Source organism: Oncorhynchus kisutch, unplaced genomic scaffold, assembly GCF_002021735.2.
Source record: "Oncorhynchus kisutch isolate 150728-3 unplaced genomic scaffold, Okis_V2 scaffold2951, whole genome shotgun sequence".
Lineage (NCBI taxonomy): Eukaryota > Metazoa > Chordata > Actinopteri > Salmoniformes > Salmonidae > Oncorhynchus > Oncorhynchus kisutch.
The window spans coordinates 271,910-296,909 of NW_022264896.1; the positions used below are offsets into that span (position 1 = coordinate 271,910).

General features: G+C 45.0%; 1 protein-coding gene across 1 annotated transcript; it reads left to right on the top strand.

Annotated features, from left to right (window-relative positions):
• The first annotated feature begins 1,822 nt into the window (after nucleotides 1–1,822).
• Nucleotides 1,823–9,622, top strand: LOC109877163 (26S proteasome non-ATPase regulatory subunit 13). The gene is made up of 11 exons (XM_031820054.1): nucleotides 1,823–2,050; nucleotides 2,719–2,832; nucleotides 2,962–3,017; nucleotides 3,159–3,289; nucleotides 3,658–3,829; nucleotides 4,023–4,102; nucleotides 4,321–4,446; nucleotides 4,743–4,805; nucleotides 6,523–6,603; nucleotides 7,774–7,890; nucleotides 8,172–9,622. Exons 1-11 carry the CDS (start codon nucleotides 1,950–1,952, stop codon nucleotides 8,265–8,267), a joined length of 1,137 nt encoding a protein of 378 aa, XP_031675914.1. The 5' UTR covers nucleotides 1,823–1,949; the 3' UTR covers nucleotides 8,268–9,622.
• Nucleotides 9,623–25,000: the final 15,378 nt, after the last annotated feature.

A 25,000-nucleotide genomic window follows, 5' to 3' on the forward strand; every position in this document is an offset into this window, starting at 1 on the left:
AATATCAGTTTGGTCCACTAATATCGAGTAATTAAACTACTTATCGTGATTAAATCTATTTAAAATATATATATGGGGTCATCTTGGCCATGTTCTGTTATAATCTCCACCCGGCACAGCCAGAAGAGGACTGGCCACCCCACATAGCCTGGTTCCTCTCTAGGTTTCTTCCTAGGTTTTGGCCTTTCTAGGGAGTTTTTCCTAGCCACCGTGCTTCTACACCTGCATTGCTTGCTGTTTGGGGTTTTAGGCTGGGTTTCTGTACAGCACTTTGAGATATCAGCTGATGTACGAAGGGCTATATAAATACATTTGATTTGATTTGATTCATAAATAGTCTCTATGGGGGTGCCACAGGGTTCAATTCTTGGACCGACTCTCTTCTCTGTATACATCAATGAGGTCGCTCTTGCTGCTGGTGAGTCCCTGATCCACCTCTACGCAGACGACACCATTCTGTATACTTCCGGCCCTTCTTTGGACACTGTGTTAACAACCCTCCAGGCAAGCTTCAATGCCATACAACTCTCCTTCCGTGGCCTCCAATTGCTCTTAAATACAAGTAAAACTAAATGCATGCTCTTCAACCGATCGCTACCTGCACCTACCCGCATGTCCAACATCACTACTCTGGACGGCTCTGACTTAGAATACGTGGACAACTACAAATACTTAGGTGTCTGGTTAGACTGTAAACTCTCCTTCCAGACCCATATCAAACATCTCCAATCCAAAGTTAAATCTAGAATTGGCTTCCTATTTCGCAACAAAGCATCCTTCACTCATGCTGCCAAACATACCCTTGTAAAACTGACCATCCTACCAATCCTCGACTTTGGCGATGTCATTTACAAAATAGCCTCCAATACCCTACTCAACAAATTGGATGCAGTCTATCACAGTGCAATCCGTTTTATCACCAAAGCCCCATATACTACCCACCATTGCGACCTGTACGCTCTCGTTGGCTGGCCCTCGCTTCATACTCGTCGCCAAACCCACTGGCTCCATGTCATCTACAAGACCCTGCTAGGTAAAGTCCCCCCTTATCTCAGCTCGCTGGTCACCATAGCATCTCCCACCTGTAGCACACGCTCCAGCAGGTATATCTCTCTAGTCACCCCCAAAACCAATTCTTTCTTTGGCCGCCTCTCCTTCCAGTTCTCTGCTGCCAATGACTGGAACGAACTACAAAAATCTCTGAAACTGGAAACACTTATCTCCCTCACTAGCTTTAAGCACCAACTGTCAGAGCAGCTCACAGATTACTGCACCTGTACATAGCCCACCTATAATTTAGCCCAAACAACTACCTCTTTCCCAACTGTATTTAATTTTTATTTATTTATTTATTTTGCTCCTTTGCACCCCATTATTTTTTATTTCTACTTTGCACATTCTTCCATTGCAAAACTACCATTCCAGTATTTTACTTGCTATATTGTATTTACTTTGCCATCATGGCCTTTTTTGCCTTTACCTCCCTTCTCACCTCATTTGCTCACATTGTATATAGACTTGTTTATACTGCATTATTGACTGTATGTTTGTTTTTACTCCATGTGTAACTCTGTGTCGTTTTATCTGTCGAACTGCTTTGCTTTATCTTGGCCAGGTCGCAATTGTAAATGAGAACTTGTTCTCAACTTGCCTACCTGGTTAAATAAAGGTGTTCTCAACTTGCCTACCTGGTTAAATAAAGGTGTTCTCAACTAGCCTACCTGGTTAAATAAAGGTGAAATAAATAAAAATATATATATAAAAAACACGCGCACGCGTATTTGTTAGAAACATTACGGTAGACGTTCCTGTGTCAGCTCAGTTCCCATGAGTCTTTGCGTCTGCTCTTTGCTTGTGGTGCTAGCTGTTCAGTTAGCTAGCTAGCTATTATAGATACAAGTTGTCAACACGTTTCTCATTCGGTATCTAAATCTAAACCTACCGCGACAATGAAAGATGTTACCGGGTATCTCAAAACGCAACAGAGCATCAGTTCGACTCCGGAGATGGCATCGGAATGGCACACACTAGAGGAGTTTTACAACAAAAAGTAAGGAAAGCGTCTGTCTACGTTAGCTAGTTTTTGTATGTCATTCATGCGCTGAGTCATGGAGTTAGCTTACTAATGCTACAGTAGCTAGCTAAACACCAACCATCAGTGAATTGTGTAGAGTGGAATAAAACATAAAATATATTTTATTCGTAACATGTGACTAACATTACCGAAAATGTATTGTTATGATCGTCTTCATGTCCACAATCTTCCTTGATGCTATGCGCTTAACGGTTGCTAAAATGCTTCAGTAGACACGGAGGCTAGCTAATTAGCTAGTTAGTTAACGTTCGTTTTTTTTGTTGCGTTTAGGGACTTTTGCAATCTTGCAAGGCCATAGGTATTCATAGTCTCCGTCTTCCCTTCATCTGGAGGCAGGTAGACTAGTGGTCAGAGAGTTGGACTAGTAAGTTAACAGAAAAGTTGCAAGATCGAATTCCCAAACTGACAAGGTAAAACATCTGTCGTTCTGCCCCTGAACAGGCAGTTAACCCACTGTTCCTAGGCTGTCATTGAAAATAAGAATTTGTTCTTAACTGACTTGCCTAGTTAAATAAAGGTCAAATAAATCTGACCAGCTTGCCACTAACCCCATTCAGTGCAGGATTGTTTCTTATTCATCATGTAATTCTAGTACCTAACCATACCTCTTCTTCCATTTTCAGGTTGTGGCATCAGTTGACCCTAAAGCTCACAGACTTTGTAAAAGACCCTTGCTTTGCCACAGGAGATGGCCTCATACAACTGTACGATAACTTCCTCAGTGACTTTGACCACAGGTAGGACCAACACCAACCTACAGTAATAACTGCTTCTCTGACAATTGGAATAGTAGCTAGAATTACAACACTGTTTAGTAGTCTGAGTGTTCAGTTGTTACCCTTTCTCTGTCTCTCTGTCGTTTCTAGAATCAACCCCCTGTCTCTGGTGGAGATCATCCTGTATGTTGCCAGACAGATGACCGGTAAGAACACAGTCGGGACATGCAGTCTGTAGTCCTATCACCTTCTTCGCTGATGCTAAGTAATTTAACTTGAATCCACTCAGATACAGCATGTATCCACTCGTGCGATTTCAACCAGCTCAACCAAGTTCTCCTTTTCAGATCCTAAAGATGCTATCACTTTCCTTGAGAAGACGAAGGAGAAGGTGAAGAGCAACGATGAGTCGGTCATTCTGTGCAAGACATCTATTGGAGCCCTTAAACTGGAGATAAATGACCTTCCAGCCACAAAGGTAACACACTGTCCGGGTATACAGTAACTTGTAGGTAAAAAAAACCTGGAAAACAAACATCTCAATGGAGACCTGTCCCAAGACGGCAGGAATCAAAACAATCAATAGCTTACTGAAGCCAGATGTACATGTATGTACATTGCAATCCAGTGTATATTTTTTATTTTATTTAACCTTTATTTAACTAGGCAAGTCAGTTAAGAACAAATTCTTATTTTCAATGACGGCCTAGGAACAGTGGGTTAACTGCCTGTTCAGGGGCAGAACGACAGATTTGTACCTTGTCAGCTCGGGGGTTTGAACTTGTAACCTTCCGGTTACTAGTCCACCGCTCTAGCCACTAGGCTACCCTGCCTTCCGTCCTGCAGATATTAATTGAGGAGGTGGAGGAGACGCTGAATAACTTGCCGGGTGTGACGTCAGTCCACGGGCGATTCTACGACCTGTCCAGCAAATACTACCGCATTGTGGGGAACCACGCCTCTTACTACAAGGACGCTCTGCGCTACCTCGGCTGTGTCGACATCAAAGACCTGCCAGGTAACATCTGTTTACGATGTACAGAGGCAGTATGTTGCACTGAAATCCTACAGCAGAATTTAATGTTGGCAAAATCACAAAAGCATCATTAGAATTTATTTATTTTATTTTTTACAATTGTTTGAAGGCGTTATTCGTTTTTTGTGTGCTAGTACTCACTAGCTGTCATAACTGATGTCTTTATATCCATCAGAGACAGAGAAGCAGGAGAGGGCTTTCACACTGGGTCTGGCTGGACTCTTAGGAGAAGGAGTTTACAACTTCGGAGAGCTGGTAATTACTCATCACCACCCTTGTGATAGTTGTGTTTTTGAGGTATCTTCCCATTTGGTGAGATATTAGCCTGTCCGATAATAAGCATCAAGCAGCCATTTTAAAGTTAGTTTTGGCTGAGCTGCAGCCACAAAAGTTTGGGCTCAAGTTTTACCTTCAAAGCACCAGATGGCTTTGACAGCCTTTGTTTGACAGTCTGTCTCTGCTTGTGTTTTTAGCTGATGCACCCAGTACTGGAGTCCCTAAGGAGCACAGACAAGCAGTGGCTGATAGACACATTGTACTCCTTCAACGGAGGCAACGTGGAGAAGTTCCAGGCCTACAAGTCTGCCTGGGGAGCGCAGGTAACCAGCACAACTGGCTATATTACGGCCTACAACAGTCGGTTGAATGTACTCTATGGAAACTATCGCTGCAAGAAATAAAGATTGAAAACTATTGTAGCTCCCGTTGTCTCGTTCCAGAATGTGTTATTGTTTATACACATGGACATGGGGTTTGTTGAGGTGCTATGATTGGAGGCCCATTAAAAAAAAATGATAATGCAAGTTAATAATGTTACAATAATCACAGAAGATTAGAAATCACCTGTCATTTAACCAACAAACACAACTCATCTCAACGTGTGTCTGTGTTGCAGCCTGACCTGGCAGCCAACGAAGCCAAACTGATGCAGAAGATTCAGCTGTTGTGTGTGATGGAGGTGGGTTCTCCTTTCTCTCTCTTCTCCCCCCCACACACAGCAGAACTAATGCTCTCTCTAATTGAATGTTTTATAGTGCAGGAGAACTGATGTTTGGATACAGGTTTTACTTTTCACAACGAATGTGTTTGTTTTACCCAAGGGTAGGAACTGAAAAATGTCATATTTTTAGAGGAACAGAATCTGAACTGGGAACGAAAGTGATCTATACTGTTCCGGAACAGAACAGTTATTTTGAAAGCATGGGAACCGATTAATAACTTTACATTTCGGGTAATTTTTCTAGTCCCACAAAAAAACACAACAAAGTGGCTATGCAAAGCTCTCCCTCTGTCACTCAGAAAGTTCTTCCAGTGTCTGCCTGCCCCTCCCCCTCCTTCTGAAGCCCTCACTTTGTCACTCAGAAACTTCTTCCAGTGTCTGCCTGTCAGATCTTTGCCAGTGTGTGAGTGTGTGGGCTACTGTAGCCCCTCCACTCTGAAGCATAGGCTACTGGAGCCCCTCCCCCCTCTGAAGCATAGGCCACTGGAGCCCCTCCACTCTGAAGTATAGGCTACTGGAGCCCCTCCCCCCTCTGAAGCATAGGCTACTGGAGCCCCTCCCCCCTCTGAAGCATAGGCTACTGGAGCCCCTCCCCCCTCTGAAGCATAGGCCACTGGAGCCCCTCCACTCTGAAGTATAGGCTACTGGAGCCCCTCCCCCCTCTGAAGCATAGGCTACTGGAGCCCCTCCCCCCTCTGAAGCATAGGCTACTGGAGCCCCTCCCCCCTCTGAAGCATAGGCTACTGGAGCCCCTCCCCCCTCTGAAGCATAGGCTACTGGAGCCCCTCCCCCCTCTGAAGCATAGGCTACTGGAGCCCCTCCCCCCTCTGAAGCATAGGCTACTGGAGCCCCTCCCCCCTCTGAAGCATAGGCTACTGGAGCCCCTCCCCCCTCTGAAGCATAGGCTACTGGAGCCCCTCCCCCCTCTGAAGCATAGGCTACTGGAGCCCCTCCCCCCTCTGAAGCATAGGCTACTGGAGCCCCTCCCCCCTCTGAAGCATAGGCTACTGGAGCCCCTCCCCCCTCTGAAGCATAGGCTACTGGAGCCCCTCCCCCCCTCTGAAGCATAGGCTACTGTAGGCTACTGTAGCCTACTGATGTTACAGGCATGAAAACAGAAGAATGCTAGTTAATGATACTATAGTTATCAAATTTTATTTGTCACATACACATGGTTAGCAGATGTTAGTGCGAGTGTAGCGAAATGCTTGTGCTTCTAGTTCCGACCATTCACAACAACTACCTCATACACACAAGTGTAAAGGAATGATTAAGACTATGTACATATAAATATATGAATGAGAGATGGCCGAACGGCATAGGCAAGATGCAGTAGATGGTATAGAGTGCAGTATATACATATGAGATGAGTAATGTAGGGTATGTAAACATTATATAAAGTGGCATAGTTTAAAGTGGCTAGTGATATATTTATTACATCCTGAAAAAGGGGACTTTTCTTTTTTTTGCTGAGTCAAAATAAAATGAATGGTTCAGAATGAAACAATTGGAAAATAAATTAGGTTCCGACACCTGATTTTTACCAACTTACTGTTGAATGCACTGATTGGTCAGTCTCTCTGGGTCACAGCGCCTGCTTAATGACGAGGATAAATGTAAATGATGTTCTCAAACAGCCCTAACAGGTCTACCTCTTCTTCTCTCCTCCGTCTAGATGACGTTCACTCGTCCCGCCAACAACAGACAGCTGACCTTCCATGAGATTGGACAGAGTGCCAAGATCCCCGTGAACGAGGTCAGTTGGTCATCAATCCACTAATCGTATGTCACTTATACCAAATCATTAATATCTGGAGGCTTCCTATGAACATAGGTCTGTATCCGATGGTCACCTGGTCCACAGGGGATTTCCCCAGCACAATAACATCCAATTTAAAATAACATTTAGTTGAGTCGGTGCTTTACTGTCTGGAACTATAGGCCTGCACATCCTGTGGCTCCACCTCCGGGGTTGGTGACAGCTGGGGTTTATCTGGAGACCAGGGTTGGTGACAGCTGGGGTTTATCTGGAGACCAGGGTTGGTGACAACTGGGGTTTATCTGGAGACCAGGGTTGTTGACAACTGGGGTTTATCTGGGGACCAGGGTTGGGGTTTATCTGGGGACCAGGGTGGGTGACAACTGGGGTTTATCTGGAGACCAGGGTTGGGGTTTATCTGGGGACCGGGGTGGGTGACAACTGGGGTTTATCTGGAGACCAGGGTTGGGGTTTATCTGGAGACCAGGGTTGGGGTTTATCTGGAGACCAGGGTTGGGGTTTATCTGGAGACCAGGGTTGGGGTTTATCTGGAGACCAGGGTTGGGGTTTATCTGGAGACCAGGATTGGGGTTTATCTGGAGACCAGGGTTGGGGTTTATCTGGAGACCAGGGTTGGGGTTTATCTGGAGACCAGGGTTGGGGTTTATCTGGAGACCAGGGTTGGGGTTTATCTGGAGACCAGGGTTGGGGTTTATCTGGAGACCAGGGTTGGGGTTTATCTGGAGACCAGGGTTGGGGTTTAATCCGGGGACCAGGGTTGGGGTTTAATCCGGGGACCAGGGTTGGGGTTTAATCCGGGGACCAGGGTTGGGGTTTAATCCGGGGACCAGGGTTGGGGTTTAATCCGGGGACCAGGGTTGGGGTTTAATCCGGGGACCAGGGTTGGGGTTTAATCCGGGGACCAGGGTTGGGTTTTAATCCGGGGACCAGGGTTGGGGTTTAATCCGGGGACCAGGGTTGGGGTTTAATCCGGGGACCAGGGTTGGGGTTTAATCCGGGGACCAGGGTTGGGGTTTAATCCGGGGACCAGGGTTGGGGTTTAATCTGGGGACCAGGGTTGGGGTTGGTCGTCCCCTACAGGTGGAGCTGCTAGTGATGAAAGCTCTGTCTGTGGGTCTGATTGTGATTCTTGGCCGTCCCCTGCAGGTGGAGCTGCTAGTGATGAAAGCTCTGTCTGTGGGTCTGATCAAAGGAAACATTGACGAGGTGGACCAGAAGGTTCAGATGACCTGGGTGCAGCCCCGAGTACTGGACCTGCAGCAGGTAAATGCATTCTCCTTAACATATTCATATTCACGGGCCAAGGAATAATAATCAATCAATGAAAAGCACCGGTTCTCAGGGGCTGGACATGACTCCTGGTTTGGACCAGAAACAGGGAATATTCTGTTTTACTATAGTGTCCTCTGTAACACAAGACATTGAGACCAATCCTAGTTGTAGTTAAAATAAGTGTCTTTGAGCTATAGAAATCATCCTCGCCATATAGAAAAGCTTGTGACTGTCAACCTTTGACCCTCACTCTCTTCCTTGTCCCTGTTCAGATCAAGGGCATGAAGGACCGGTTGGACCTCTGGTGTGGGGATGTGAAAAACATGGCTGTGTTGGTGGAACAGCAGGCCCACGATATCCTCACCTAGACAGCCCCCCCCCCCCTTGGTTTAGCATCACTTAGACAGGTCTCCTCCCCTTGGTTTAGCCTCACCTAGACAGGTATCCTCCCTCTGGTCTCCTCTATGGCCCTGTCCAGAACAACCCCCTAACCTCTAGACACTTGTAGAGATCAGAAGATTTATTTGATAGGTTTATGCAGTATGATGATAGTACCTTGCCCTCTGATAGTCTAGGTAGAGTTTTGGCCATATTGCTTACACCAGTCAGATCCTCTCAGACAAGGGTCTAAGGTGTAGGTGCCAGGATGTTCTTCTGGACAGGGCCCTTCTCCCAGCCTGTTCACCCCTAGAACAGACACCATCACAGGAATCCTCTCAGACAAGGGTCTAAGGTGTAGGTGCCAGGATGTTCTTCTGGACAGGGCCCTTCTCCCAGCCTGTTCACCCCTAGAACAGACACCATCACAGGAATCCTCTCAGACAAGGGTCTAAGGTGTAGGTGCCAGGATGTTCTTCTGGACAGGGCCCTTCTCCCAGCCTGTTCACCCCTAGAACAGACACCATCACAGGAATCCTCTCAGACAAGGGTCTAAGGTGTAGGTGCCAGGATGTTCTTCTGGACAGGGCCCTTCTCCCAGCCTGTTCACCCCTAGAACAGACACCTTCACAGGAATCCTCTCAGACAAGGGTCTAAGGTGTAGGTGCCAGGATGTTCTTCTGGACAGGGCCCTTCTCCCAGCCTGTTCACCCCTAGAACAGACACCTTCACAGGAATCCTCTCAGACAAGGGTCTAAGGTGTAGGTGCCAGGATGTTCTTCTGGACAGGGCCCTTCTCCCAGCCTGTTCACCCCTAGAACAGACACCTTCACAGGAATCCTCTCAGACAAGGGTCTAAGGTGTAGGTGCCAGGATGTTCTTCTGGACAGGGCCCTTCTCCCAGCCTGTTCACCCCTAGAACAGACACCTTCACAGGAATCCTCTCAGACAAGGGTCTAAGGTGTAGGTGCCAGGATGTTCTTCTGGACAGGGCCCTTCTCCCAGCCTGTTCACCCCTAGAACAGACACCTTCACAGGAATCCTCTCAGACAAGGGTCTAAGGTGTAGGTGCCAGGATGTTCTTCTGGACAGGGCCCTTCTCCCAGCCTGTTCACCCCTAGAACAGACACCATCACAGGAATCCTCTCTTCGTTCCTCTACCTACCCATCTCCCAGAAGGACTGATGCATCCAACTTTTTCCGTTTATTTTATTTGTGTTTTTGTTGGGGTTCTGTGTACGTTCTTGTTACTTTATAGCAGGAAATAAATCAAATAAAACATTGTTCAATTTTGAAATAAAAATGACAAATGCTTGTTGATGAAACATTACCTTTCAAGCATGAATTGTGGATGTGACTGTGTTTTTAGACCAATTGGTTATATTGACAAGTAGAATGACAGTTCCTTAACCCTGGATCCTGAGGTATGTTTAAATGTTTAACCAGAAGGTTGTATTGACTAATAGAATGACAGTGTCCTCAACCCTGGATCCTGAGGTATGTTGAACCAGAAGGTTGTATTGACTAATAGAATGACAGTTTCCTGGATCCTGAGGTATGTTGAACCAGAAGGTTGTATTGACTAATAGAATGACAGTTTCCTCAACCCTGGATCCTGAGGTATGTTGAACCAGAAGGTTATATTGACTAATAGAATGACAGTTTCCTGGATCCTGAGGTATGTTGAACCAGAAGGTTGTATTGACTAATAGAATGACAGTTTCCTGGATCCTGAGGTATGTTGAACCAGAAGGTTATATTGACTAATAGAATGACAGTTACCACAACCCTGGATCCTGAGGTATGTTTAACCAGAAGGTTATATTGTGTTTGGGAGAGTTGTAACAACAAACCTCTTGAGTTGGCACTTGCTGAAATTACATTCAAGGAATGTTCTCGATCACATCCTCTGTTGCGCTCTGCCCATATGCCAGAACACTATGTGGTTTCCAAGACATTTCTAATACACTCAAGGCACCTTCACATTATGGTCAGGTCATATGGCTAACAGTAGATTTAATATTTCTATAGAAGCAGAAAGAATGTTAATGTTTCTGGGGGGTGAACCCAGGGGTACATGAGGTCCAGGACAAGAGGGGTATGGTGAACCCAGGGGGACATGAGGTCCAGGACTAGAGGGGTATGGTGAACCCAGCTGTACATGAGGTCCAGGATTAGAGGGGTATGGTGAACCCAGGGGTACATGAGGTCCAGGACTAGAGGGGTATGGTGAACCCAGCTGTACATGAGGTCCAGGATTAGAGGGGTATGGTGAACCCAGGGGTACATGAGGTCCAGGACTAGAGGGGTATGGTGAACCCAGGGGTACATGAGGTCCAGGACTAGAGGGGTATGGTGAACCCAGGGGTACATGAGGTCCAGGACTAGAGGGGTATGGTGAACCCAGGGGTACATGAGGTCCAGGACTAGAGGGGTATGGTGCGAACCCAGGAGTACATGAGGTCCAGGACTAGAGGGGTATAGTATGAACCCAGGGGTACATGAGGTCCAGGACTAGAGGGTTATGGTGTGAACCCAGGGGTACATGAGGTCCAGGACTAGAGGGGTATGGTGTGAACCCAGGAGTACATGAGTTCCAGGACTAGAGGGGTATGGTGTGAACCCAGGGGTACATGAGGTCCAGGATTAGAGGGGTTATGGTGTGAACCCAGGGGTACATGAGGTCCAGGACAAGAGGGGTATGGTGAACCCAGGAGTACATGAGGTCCAGGACAAGAGGGGTATGGTGAACCCAGGAGTACATGAGGTCCAGGACTAGAGGGGTATGGTGAACCCAGGAGTACATGAGGGGTATGAACCCAGGGGTACATGAGGTCCAAGACTAGAGGGGTATGGTGAACCCAGGGGTACATGAGGTCCAGGACTAGAGGGGTATGAACCCAGGGGTACATGAGGTCCAGGACTAGAGGGGTATGGTGAACCCAGGAGTACATGAGGGGTATGAACCCAGGGGTACATGAGGTCCAAGACTAGAGGGGTATGGTGAACCCAGGGGTACATGAGGTCCAGGACTAGAGGGGTATGAACCCAGGGGTACATGAGGTCCAGGACTAGAGGGGTATGGTGTGAACCCAGGAGTACATGAGGTCCAGGACTAGAGGGGTATAGTATGAACCCAGGGGTACATGAGGTCCAGGACTAGAGGGTTATGGTGTGAACCCAGGGGTACATGAGGTCCAGGACTAGAGGGGTATGGTGTGAACACAGGGGTACATGAGGTCCAGGATTAGAGGGGTATGGTGTGAACACAGGGGTACATGAGGTCCAGGACTAGAGGGGTATGGTGTGAACACAGGGGTACATGAGGTCCAGGACTAGAGGGGTATGGTGTGAACACAGGGGTACATGAGGTCCAGGACTAGAGGGGTATGGTGTGAACACAGGGGTACATGAGGTCCAGGACTAGAGGGGTATGGTGTGAACACAGGGGTACATGAGGTCCAGGACTAGAGGGGTATGGTGTGAACACAGGGGTACATGAGGTCCAGGACTAGAGGGGTATGGTGTGAACACAGGGGTACATGAGGTCCAGGACTAGAGGGGTATGGTGTGAACACAGGGGTACATGAGGTCCAGGACTAGAGGGGTATGGTGTGAACACAGGGGTACATGAGGTCCAGGACTAGAGGGGTATGGTGTGAACACAGGGGTACATGAGGTCCAGGACTAGAGGGGTATGGTGTGAACACAGGGGTACATGAGGTCCAGGACTAGAGGGGTATGGTGTGAACACAGGGGTACATGAGGTCCAGGACTAGAGGGGTATGGTGTGAACACAGGGGTACATGAGGTCCAGGACTAGAGGGGTATGGTGTGAACACAGGGGTACATGAGGTCCAGGACTAGAGGGGTATGGTGTGAACACAGGGGTACATGAGGTCCAGGACTAGAGGGGTATGGTGTGAACACAGGGGTACATGAGGTCCAGGACTAGAGGGGTATGGTGTGAACCCAGGGGTACATGAGGTCCAGGACTAGAGGGGTATGGTGTGAACACAGGGGTACATGAGGTCCAGGACTAGAGGGGTATGGTGTGAACACAGGGGTACATGAGGTCCAGGACATGGGGGAAACTGTTCATATAATTAAAATTCCATCATTTCAGTTATTTTCTATTCATCTCTTCGATTACTGTGCTTAAAAGCCTACTGATATACGCTGAGTGTCCGTACCAAACATTAGGAACATCTGCTTATTATTGAGTTTCACCCCCGTTTGTCCTCAGAACAGCCTCAATTCATTGGTGCATAGACTCTACAAGGTGTTCGAGAAGCCTTCCACAGGGATGCTGGCACATGTCGACTCCAATGCTTCCCACGGTTGTGTCAAGTTGGCTGGATGTCCTTTGGGTGGTGGACCATTTTAGATACACACAGGGAAACTGTTCAGCATGAAAAAGCGTTGCAGTTCTTGACACACTCAAACACGGTGCGCCTGGCACATATTGCCATACCACGTTCAAAGGCACTTAAATCTTAATTTGATTGAAGTGGATTTAACAAGTGAGGTCAACAAGGGATCATAGCTTTTACCTGGTCAGTCTATGTCATGGAAAGAGCAGGTGTTCCTAATGTTTTGTTCACTCTGTGTAAACGTAGGCAACATTATCACCACTGATTTACTATACTAACAAATTATTAAATCGATGCATTGCATTTATAGATACAGTATTATGAATATCTATTCTACTGCAAAATTCTTAATGCGGGATCTTAATTCAATCTTAATGAAGGGTTTTCAGAAAATGTCTACAGGAAATCTATTGAGCTAAATTAGTCTTAGATTGTCCCTGAGGTAAAGGAACAGCAACCAACAACGAGAGGAGATCGTGACAAACACATCCACCAGCTCACTACTCGGTTTCCAAGGTGATTCATTAAAGTCTTCCATTCAATCAATACATTTGTATGAGGCCAGACTGAATCCCTGAATTATCAGGCTATGAACTACATAACCACATTATCAGGCCTTGAACTACATAACAACATTATCAGGCCATGAACTACATAACCACATTATCAGGCTATGAACTACATAACCACATTATCAGGTCATGAACTACATAACCACATTATCAGGCTATGAATCACTGTACATAACCACATTATCAGGCTATGAACGACTGTACATAACCACATTATCAGGCTATGAACCACTGTACATAACCACATTATCAGGCTATGAACCACTGTACATAACCACATTATCAGGCCATGAACTACATAACCACATTATCAGGCTATGAACTACATAACCACGTTATCAGGCTATGAACTACATAACCACATTATCAGGTCATGAACTACATAACCACATTATCAGGCTATGAATCACTGTACATAACCACATTATCAGGCTATGAACGACTGTACATAACCACATTATCAGGCTATGAACCACTGTACATAACCACATTATCAGGCTATGAACCACTGTACATAACCACATTATCAGGCCATGAACTACATAACCACATTATCAGGCTATGAACCACTGTACATAACCACATGATCAGGCTATGAACTACATAACCACATTATCAGGCTATGAACCACTGTACATAACCACATTATCAGGCCATGAACTACATAACCACATTATCAGGCTATGAACCACTGTACATAACCACATTATCAAGCCATGAACTACATAACCACGTTATCAGGCTATGAACTACTGTACATAACCACATTATCGGGCCATGAACTACATAACCACATTATCAGGCTATGAACCACTGTACATAACCACATTATCAGGCTATGAACTACATAACCACATTATCGGGCTATGAACCACTGTACATAACCACATTATCAAGCCATGAACTACATAACCACGTTATCAGGCTATGAACTACATAACCACAGTATCAGGCCATGAACTACATAACCACATTATCAGGCTATGAACTACATAACCACATTATCAGGCTATGAACCACTGTACATAACCACATTATCAGGCTATGACCTACATAACCACATTATCAGGCTATGAACCACTGTATTTAACCACATTATCAGGCCATGAACTACATAACCACATTATCAGGCTATGAACTACATAACCACGTTATCAGGCTATGACCTACATAACCACATTATCAGGCTATGAACCACTGTACATAACCACATTATCAGGCCATGAACTACATAACCACATTATCAGGCTATGAACCACTGTACATAACCACATTATCAAAATGCCACCTTGATTATCATAGGGGAAACATTGAGGTGATTTAAAAAAAAATATGTAGTTGAACATCTGAAACTGTCATGAATTAAAATAAAATATATATGATGTGAAAACAGAAAACAAATTTAAAAAACGGAAAACGTTGATTTAATCAGGTATTTAATCATTATTAAAATGCTTTTATTTTAATGCGCTTTATAAGAGAGAAAATGTGGAAAATGTGTGGTTCTTATCCAAGAAAACGGTTCAGGACCGTCTCCCAATAGCTTCATATTGGCAGACAGTGAAAGACGTGGGAGGTTCTGACTATCTGTGGTGTTATCAGTATGAATTGTGTTATTCACTGTGGGTGCGACTCAAATGGACCCCTATTCCCTATAGAGCCCTACGGTCCCTGGTGGAAAGTAGTGTACCATACAGGGAATAGGGTGCCATTTGAGTCGCAGGCTGTGATCCATGTTAAATGGCTACATACTGAACACAGTGTAAATACAGTTTAGCTACACATTATTACACCGTGCATACAAACCGTTACCTGTGTGCCGCACAATAATCAAGGATTTGCAAATAAACTAAAACAATAATCCTAGGCTGGTAGGTGTAGCCACAATCAATGAGTTTGTTTAACACAGAATCAAAAGGCCAACATGCTGTAAACAGGAAGAACAATCCGTACCTACACTATAATCACCCTGTTGAACCAGCCTAATTTGTTTATTTTACCTTTATTTAACCAGGCAAGTCAGTTAAGAACACATTCTTATTTTCAATGACGGCCTGGGAACAGTGGGGTTAACTGCCTGTTCAGGGACAGAATGACAGATTTGTACCTTGTCAGCTCGGGGGTTTGAACTCACAACCTTCCGGTTACTAGTCCAACACTCTAACCACTAGGCTACCCTGCCGCCCCTAATGGAACTACCATGTAATTATACATGCTACTACCAGTAATGTGGTTATATCATATGTCTTGTCTTGTGCCACTCACTGTTCATTTAAAAAATATATATATTGATTTAACCATTATTTAACTAGGCAAGTCAGTTTAGTACACGTTTTTATTTACAATGAAGGCCTACCCCGGCCAAACCCTAACGACGCTGGGCCAATTGTGTGCCGCCCTATGGGACTCCCAATCACGGCCGGTTGTGATACAGCCTGGAATCGAACCAGCGTCTGTAGTGACGCCTCTAGCACTAAGATGCAGTGCCTTAGACCGCTGTGCCACCCGGAAGCCCCACTGTTAAAGCCACTCCTTAAATAAATGGCTGTAAATATCACAGAGTGGGGCCATAGGGAATAGGGTGCCCTTTGGGACGTAATTTCACTTTGTGGCCAGTTGTTAGTCACCATGACTGCAGCATATGACGTGTTTAATTTCTAAAAGATTTGTGGTAGAATGTCCATTGATCCTCGTGGTAATGGTTGAAGCAGAATCAGTGGAGGACGGCCTCGTGGTAATGGTCGGAGCAGAATCAGTGGAGGACGGCCTCGTGGTAATGGTCGGAGCAGAATCAGTGGAGGACGGCCTCGTGGTAATGGTCGGAGCAGAATCAGTGGAGGACGGCCTCGTGGTAATGGTTGAAGCAGAATCAGTGGAGGACGGCCTCGTGGTAATGGTCGGAGCAGAACCAGTGGAGCACGGCCTCGTGGTAATGGTCGGAGCAGAACCAGTGGAGGACGGCCTCGTGGTAATGGTCGGAGCAGAATCAGTGGAGGACGGCCTCGTGGTGATGGTCGGAGCAGAACCAGTGGAGGACGGCCTCGTGGTAATGGTCGGAGCAGAATCAGTGGAGGACGGCCTCGTGGTAATGGTCGGAGCAGAATCAGTGGAGGACGGCCTCGTGGTAATGGTCGGAGCAGAACCAGTGGAGGACGGCCTCGTGGTAATGGTCGGAGCAGAATCAGTGGAGGACGGCCTCGTGGTGATGGTCGGAGCAGAACCAGTGGAGGACGGCCTCGTGGTAATGGTCGGAGCAGAACCAGTGGATCTTGTGCGTTTGATGCCGTTCCATTCGCTCCGTTCCAGACATTATTATGAGCCGTCCTCCCCTCAGCAGCCTCCATGATGTATTTAAAATGCTTCTATGGTTCTATGGTTGGGTTCAGTACCATTTCAATTCCAGTCAATTAAAAAAAAAGTCAACCAAATTCCAAAACCAAATTTCCCCCATTGAAAAGCATTGAAGAGGGTTTGAATTGGAATGTCAATGTACTTCCTGAATTGACTTGAAATGTAATGGATCCCAACCCTGCTATGTACAGTGGCAAGAAACAGTATGTGAACCCTATGGAATTACCTGGATTTCTGCATAAATTTTACATCAAATTTGATCTTATCTTCATCTAAGTCACAACAGTAGACAAATACAGTCTGCTTAAACTAATAACACACAAATTATTGTATTTTTTGTTGTCTATATTGAATGCATAATTTAAACATTCACAGTGTAGGTTGGAAAAAGTGTGTGAACCCCCGAGGCTAATGACTTCTCCAAAAGCTCATTGGAGTCAGGAGTCGATTAACCTGGAGTTGAATCAATGAGACGAGATTAGAGATTTTGGTTTGAGATGCCCTGCACCATAAAAAGCTGCCCTGCACTCACAAAATTTGAGTTTGCTATTCACAAGAAGCATTGCCTAATGTGAACCATGCCGCAAACAAAATAGATGTCAGAAGACCTAAGATTAAGAATAGTTGACTTGCATAAAGCTGGAAAGGGTTACAAAAGTATCTCTAAAAGCCTCGATGTTCATCAGTCCACGGTAAGACACATTGTCTATAAATGGAGTAAAGTTCAGCACTGTTGCTACTCTCCCTAGGAGTGGCCGTCCTGCAAAGATGACTGCAAGAGCACAGTGCAGAATGCTCAATGAGGTTAAGAGGAATCCTAGCATGTCAGCTAAAGACTTACAGAAATCTCTGGAACATGCTAACATCTCTGTTGACGAGTCTATAAAACGTAAAACACTGTGCTCATGGGAAGACACCATGGAAGAATCCACTGCTGTCCAAAAAAAAACATTGCTGCATGTCTGAAGTTTGCAAAAGAGCACCTGGATGTTCCACAGAGCTACTGGCAAAATATTCTGTGGACAGATGAAACTACAGTTGTGTTGTTTGGAAGGAACACACAACACTATATGTTGAGAAAAAAAGGCACAGCACACCAACATCAAATCCTCATCCCAACTGTAAACTATGGTGGAGGGAGGATCATGGGTTGGGGCTGCTTTGCTGCCTCAGGGCCTGTATAGTTTGCTATCATCGACGAAAAAATGTATTCCCAAATTTATCAAGACCTTTTGCAGGAGAATGTAAGGCTATCTGTCCGCCAATTGAAGCTCAACAGAAGTTAGTGACGCAACAGGACAACAAACCCATTAGACAGAAGTAAATCAACAACAGAATGGCTTGAACAGAAGAAAATACGCCTTCTGGAGTGGCCCAGTCAGAGTCCTGACCTTCTGGAGTGGCCCAGTCAGAGTCCTGACCTTCTGGAGTGGCCCAGTCAGAGTCCTGACCTTCTGGAGTGGCCCAGTCAGAGTCCTGACCTTCTGGAGTGGCCCAGTCAGAGTCCTGACCTTCTGGAGTGGCCCAGTCAGAGTCCTGACCTTCTGGAGTGGCCCAGTCAGAGTCCTGACCTTCTGGAGTGGCCCAGTCAGAGTCCTGACCTTCTGGAGTGGCCCAGTCAGAGTCCTGACCTTCTGGAGTGGCCCAGTCAGAGTCCTGACCTTCTGGAGTGGCCCAGTCAGAGTCCTGACCTCAACCCGATTGAGATGCTGTGGAATGACCTCAAGAGATCGATTCACACCAGACATCCCAAGAATATTGCTGAACTGAAACAGTTTTGTAAAGAGGAACGGTCCAAAATTCCTCCTGACCGTTATGCAGGACTGATCCACAACTACAGAAAATGTTTGGTTGAGGTTATTGCTGCCAATGGACCGTCAGCATACTTTACCCACAATGCACTGTGAATGTTTACACGGTGTGTTCAATAAAGACATGAAAACATATAATTGTTTGTGTGTCATTAGTTTAATCAAGCAGACTGTGTTTGTCTGTTGTTGTGATTTAGATGAAGATCAGATACAATTTTATGACCAATTTATGCAGAAAGCCAGATAATTCTAAAGGGGATCACAAACTTTTTCTTCCTACTGTACACGATATAACGTGCTATATACATTAGGATGTCTTATGGACAGGCTGACTGGGATGTGGAAGAAACAGAAGCTTCAACAGGAAATACATTTGGTTTTATATTCTGCACATATGTTTTTATTAAGGTTCAGAATAAGAATGTGAAAGTCCTTGAGTGGCCAAAGCCCACATTTTTGTGGAAAGACTTGAAGATTGCTGTTCACCACCACTCCCGCCACTTAACATAGCCTGAGAAAAAATCTGCAAGGAAGAATGGGAGAAAATCCTTAAATCCAGATGTACAAAGCTGATACAGACACACCGAAGACAACTCAAAGACAAGATGTGGAATAAGTCAAGGAGTATGAATGCTTTCTGAAGACAATGGATCTCATGATGCACAGTAAAGATCTATTGACTCTCTGACATGCAATTGGCCAGAAGAAGAGCAGGAGAACTCCAACTAAAGGTCATGTCAGTCGGAAGTCATCCCATCAGTTTGTCTGCTTTGTTTTATTAGAATGTTATAAATACAGAAATGAAGTCCGAAGTACACTTTACGAATCAGACAATCACAGACACAGAGCCACTAGTATACAACTAAATACATAGCTGACTTTCCAGTTGTTTCTCTTAAAGAGGAAACAGGGAGAGGATGAAGAGAGAGAGAGAGGAGTGAGGGGGAGAGAGAGGAGTGAGGGGGAGAGAGAGAGGAGTGAGGGGGAGAGAGAGGAGTGAGGGGGAGAGAGAGAGGAGTGAGGGGGAGAGAGAGAGGAATGGGGGGGGGGGACGAGTGAGGGGAGAGAGAGGAGTGAGGGGGAGAGAGAGGAGTGAGGGGGAGAGAGAGAGGAGTGAGGGGGAGAGAGAGAGGAGTGGGGGGGAGAGAGAGGAGTGAGGGGGAGAGAGAGGAGTGAGGGGGAGAGAGAGGAGTGAGGGGGGGGGAGAGGAGTGAAGGGGAGAGAGACGAGTGAGGGGAGAGAGAGGAGTGAGGGGGAGAGAGGAGTGAAGGGGAGAGAGAGAAGTGAGGGGGAGAGAGAGGAGTGAGGGGGAGAGAGAGGAGTGAAGGGGAGAGAGAGGAGTGAGGGGAGAGAGAGAGGAGTGAGGGGGAGAGAGAGGAGTGAGGGGGAGAGAGAGAGAGAGAGGAGTGAGGGGGAGAGAGAGAGGAGTGAGGGGGAGAGAGAGGAGTGAGGGGGAGAGAGAGAGGAGCGAGGGGGAGAGAGAGAGGAGACAGAGATACAGAGAGAGGTAGAGATGCGCGAGAGAGGAGAGACAGACATTTGAAATATCTAAATTATTTTGTAAGTGTAATGTTTACTGTTAATTTCTGATTGTTAATTTCTGATTGTTAATTTCTGATTGTCTATTTCACATGCCTTGGCATTGTACACATGTAATGACTGTACAAAAGACACAGACTGACCAGGTGAATCCAGGTGAATCCAGGTGAATCCAGGTGAATCCAGGTGAAAGCTATGATCTCTTATTGATGTCACCTGTTAAATCCACTTCTATCAGTGTAGATGAAGGGGAGGAGACGGGTTAAACAAGGTTTTTAAAGTCTTGACACAACTGAGACATGGATTGTGTATGTGTGCCATTCAGAGTGTGAAAGGGAAAGACAAAATATGTACATTCCTTTAAACGGGGTGTGGTAGTAGGTACCTGGCGCACCAGTTTGAGTGTCCCAAGAACTGCAAAGCTGCTGGGTTTTGCAAGCTCAACAGTTTCCTGTCTGTATCAAGAATGGTCCACCCAAAGGACATCCAGCCAACTTGACACATCTGTGGGAAGCATTGGAGTCATCATGGGCCAGCATCCCTGTGGAACGCTTTCAACACCTTGTAGAGTTCATGCCCCAATGAATTGAGGCTGTTCTAAGGGCAAAGGGGGGTGCAACTCAGTATAAGACATGTGTTGCTAATGTTTTGTACACTCAGTGTACGTTTCCCATGCCAATAAAGCCCTTCGAATTGAATAGAGAGAGACAGAGGGAGAGGTGTGAAACAGGGAAGGGACTCAGGGGCTATGCTAATTTGGTATAGAGCAGATCTAACTCACTCCATTAAATTAATCAAAACAGGAACATTTTACATTTGATTAGAAATTCAGAAACAGAAACAAATGTCCTCCTGTGTGCTACCTATATCCCTCCACTAGAATCCCCATACTTTAATGAAGACAGCTTCTCCATCCTGGAGGGGGAAATCAATCATTTCCAGGCCCAGGGACATGTACTAGTCTGTGGTGACCTAAATGCCAGAACCGGACAAAAACCTGACACCCTCAGCACACAGGGGGACAAACACCTACCTGGAGGTGACAGCATTCCCTCCCCCATATGCCGCCCTAGACATAACTACGACAACATAACCAACAAAAACGGGTCACAACTCCTGCAGCTCTGTCGCACGCTGGGTATGTACATAGTCAATGGTGGGCTTCGAGGGGACTCCTATGGTAGGTACACTGATAGCTCATCTCTTGGCAGTAGTACTGTAGACTACTTTATCACTGACCTCAACCCAGAGTGTCTCAGAGTCAGCCCACGGACACCCCTATCAGATCACAGCAAAATCACAGTGAACAGAGCAATAATACTCAATCATGAGGCATCAAAGCCAAAGGAACTGAGTAATATTAAGAAATGCTATAGATGGAAGGAATGTAGTTTGGAAACCTACCCAAAAACATTTAGGCAACAACAAATTCAATCCATTTTAGACAACTTCCTGGACAAATCGTTCCACTGTAATTTGTATTTATTTATTTATTTTATTTCACCTTTATTTAACCAGGTAGACCAGATCACCTTTATTTAACCAGGTAGACCAGATCACCTTTATTTAACCAGGTAGACCAGATCACCTTTATTTAACCAGGTAGACCAGATCACCTTTATTTAACCAGGTAGACCAGATCACCTTTATTTAACCAGGTAGACCAGATCACCTTTATTTAACCAGATCACCTTTATTTAACCAGGTAGACCAGATCACCTTTATTTAACCAGGTAGACCAGATCACCTTTATTTAGCCAGGTAGACCAGATCACCTTTATTTAACCAGGTAGACCAGATCACCTTTATTTAGCCAGGTAGACCAGATCACCTTTATTTAACCAGGTAGACCAGATCACCTTTATTTAACCAGGTAGACCAGATCACCTTTATTTAACCAGGTAGACCAGATCACCTTTATTTAACCAGGTAGACCAGATCACCTTTATTTAACCAGGTAGACCAGATCACCTTTATTTAACCAGGTAGACCAGATCACCTTTATTTAACCAGGTAGACCAGATCACCTTTATTTAACCAGGTAGACCAGATCACCTTTATCTAACCAGGTAGACCAGATCACCTTTATTTAACCAGGTTAGGCCAGTTGAGAACAAGTTCTCATTTACAACTGTGAGCGGCCAAGATAAAGCAAAGCAGTGCGACACAAACAACAACACAGAGTTACACATGGAATAAACAACAACACAGAGTTACACATGGAATAAACAACAACACAGAGTTACACATGGAATAAACAACAACACAGAGTTACACATGGAATAAACAACAACACAGAGTTACACATGGAATAAACAACAACACAGAGTTACACATGGAATAAACAACAACACAGAGTTACACATGGAATAAACAACAACACAGAGTTACACATGGAATAAACAACAACACAGAGTTACACATGGAATAAACAACAACACAGAGTTACACATGGAATAAACAACAACAACAGAGTTACACATGGAATAAACAACAACACAGAGTTACACATGGAATAAACAACAACAACAGAGTTACACATGGAATAAACAACAACAACAGAGTTACACATGGAGTAAACAACAACACAGAGTTACACATGGAGTAAACAACAACACAGAGTTACACATGGAGTAAACAACAACACAGAGTTACACATGGAGTAAACAACAACACAGAGTTACACATGGAGTAAACAAACATACAGTCAATAATACAATAGAGAAACTCTATATACAGTGAGTGGTAATGAGGTAAGATAAGGGATGTATGGCAATAAATAGGCCATAGTGGCGAAGTAAATACAATATAGCAATTAAACACTGGAGTGATAAAAGGTGAATGTGCAAGTAGAAATACTGGGGTGCAAAGGAGCAAAATAAATAAATAACGGTATGGGGATGAGGTAGTTGGATGGACTGTTTACAGATGGGCTATGTACAGGTGCAGTGATCTGTGAGCTGCTCTGACAGCTGGAGCTTAAAGTTGGTGAGGGAGATATGATCCTCCAGCTTCAGTTATTTTTATAGTTTGTTCCAGTCATTGGCTGTTTACAGATGGGCTATGTACAGGTGCAGTGATCTGTGAGCTGCTCTGACAGCTGGAGCTTAAAGTTGGTGAGGGAGATATGATCCTCCAGCTTCAGATATTTTTATAGTTTGTTCCAGTCATTGGTGCGTGCTACGAGTGGGTGCTGCTATGGTGACCAGTGAGCTGAGATAAGGCAGGGTTTTACCTAGCAAAGACTTGTAGATGACCTGGAGCCAGTGGGTTTGGCGACAAGTATGAAGCGAGGGCCAGCCAACAAGAGTGTACAGCGTAATAGCGAACGTGTAAACTTGGCAGTAGAAAATCTTAACAGTATATTTGACCTCTCAGCTTCCCTATCAAATCTAAATATCTCAAATAGAAAACCGAAGAAAATGAACAACAATGACAAATGGTTTGAAGAATGCAAAAACCTAAGAAAGATATTGAGAAACCTGTCCAACCAAAAATATAGAGACCCGTAAACACTGAGTCTACGCCATCGCCATGGTGAATCACTAAAACAATACAGAAATACACTACGGAAAAAGAAGGAACAGCATGTCAGAAATGAGCTCAATGTAACTGAAGAATCGGTAGACTCTAACCACTTCTGGGGAAAATTGGAAAACACTAAACAAACAACAACACAAATAATTATCTATCCAAAATGGAGATGTCTGGATAAACCACTTCTCCAATCTGTTTGGCTCTATAACACTAAACAAACAACAACACAAATAATTATCTATCCAAAATGGAGATGTCTGGGTAAACCACTTCTCCAATCTGTTTGGCTCTATAACACTAAACAAACAACAACACAAATAATTATCTATCCAAAATGGAGATGTCTGGATAAACCACTTCTCCAATCTGTTTGGCTCTATAACAAAGAACAAACAGCAAAAACATATACATGATCAAATAGAGATCTTAGAATCAACTATTAAAGACACCAGAACCCACTGGATTCTAGAACACACTGGATTCTCCAATTACATGGAATGAACTGCAGGACAAAACACAAACCCTCCAACCCAAAAAGGCCTGTGGTGTTGATGGTATCCTCAATGAAATGATCAAATATACAGACAACAAATTCCAATTGGCTATACTAAAACTCCTTGACATCCTCCTTAGCTCTGGCATCTTCCCCAATATTTGGAACCAAGGACTGATCACCCCAATCCACAAAAGTGGTGACAAATTTGACCCCAATAACTACCGTGGGATTTGAGCCAACAGCAGCCTTGGGAAAATCCTCTGCATTATCATTAACAGCAGACTTGTACATTTCCTCAATGAAAGCAATGTACTGAGCAAATGTCAAGTAGTTTTTTTAACCAAATTATCGTATGACAGACCACGTATTCACCCTGCACACCCTAATTGACAAACATACAAACCAAAACACAGGCAAAGTCTTCTCATGCTTTGTTGATTTAAAAAATGCTTCGACTCCATTTGGTATGAGGGTCTGCTATACAAACTGATGGAAAGTGGTGTTGGGGGAAAAACATACGACATTATAAAATCCATGAACACAAACAACAAGTGTGCGGTTAAAATTGGCAAAAAACACACATTTTTCCCACAAGGCCGTGGGGTGAGACAGGGATGCAGCTTAAGCCCCACCCTCTTCAACATATATATCAACGAATTGGCGAGGGCACTAGAACAGTCTGCAGCACCCTGGCCTCCCCCTGCTAGAATCTGAAGTCAAATGTCTACTGTTTGCTGATGATCTGGTGCTTCTGTCACCAACCAAGGAGGGCCTACAGCAGCACCTAGATCTTCTACACAGATTCTGTCAGACCTGGACCCTGACAGGAAATCCCAGTAAGACCAAAATAATGGTGTTACAAAAAAGGTCCAGTCGCCAGGACCACAAATACAAATTCCATCTAGACACCGTTGCCCTAGAGCACACACAAAACTACAGGTAACTTCCACAAAGCTGTGAACGATCTGAGAGACAAGGCAAGAAGGGCTTTCTATGCCATCAAAAGGAACATAAAATTCAACATACCAATTAGGATTTGGCTAA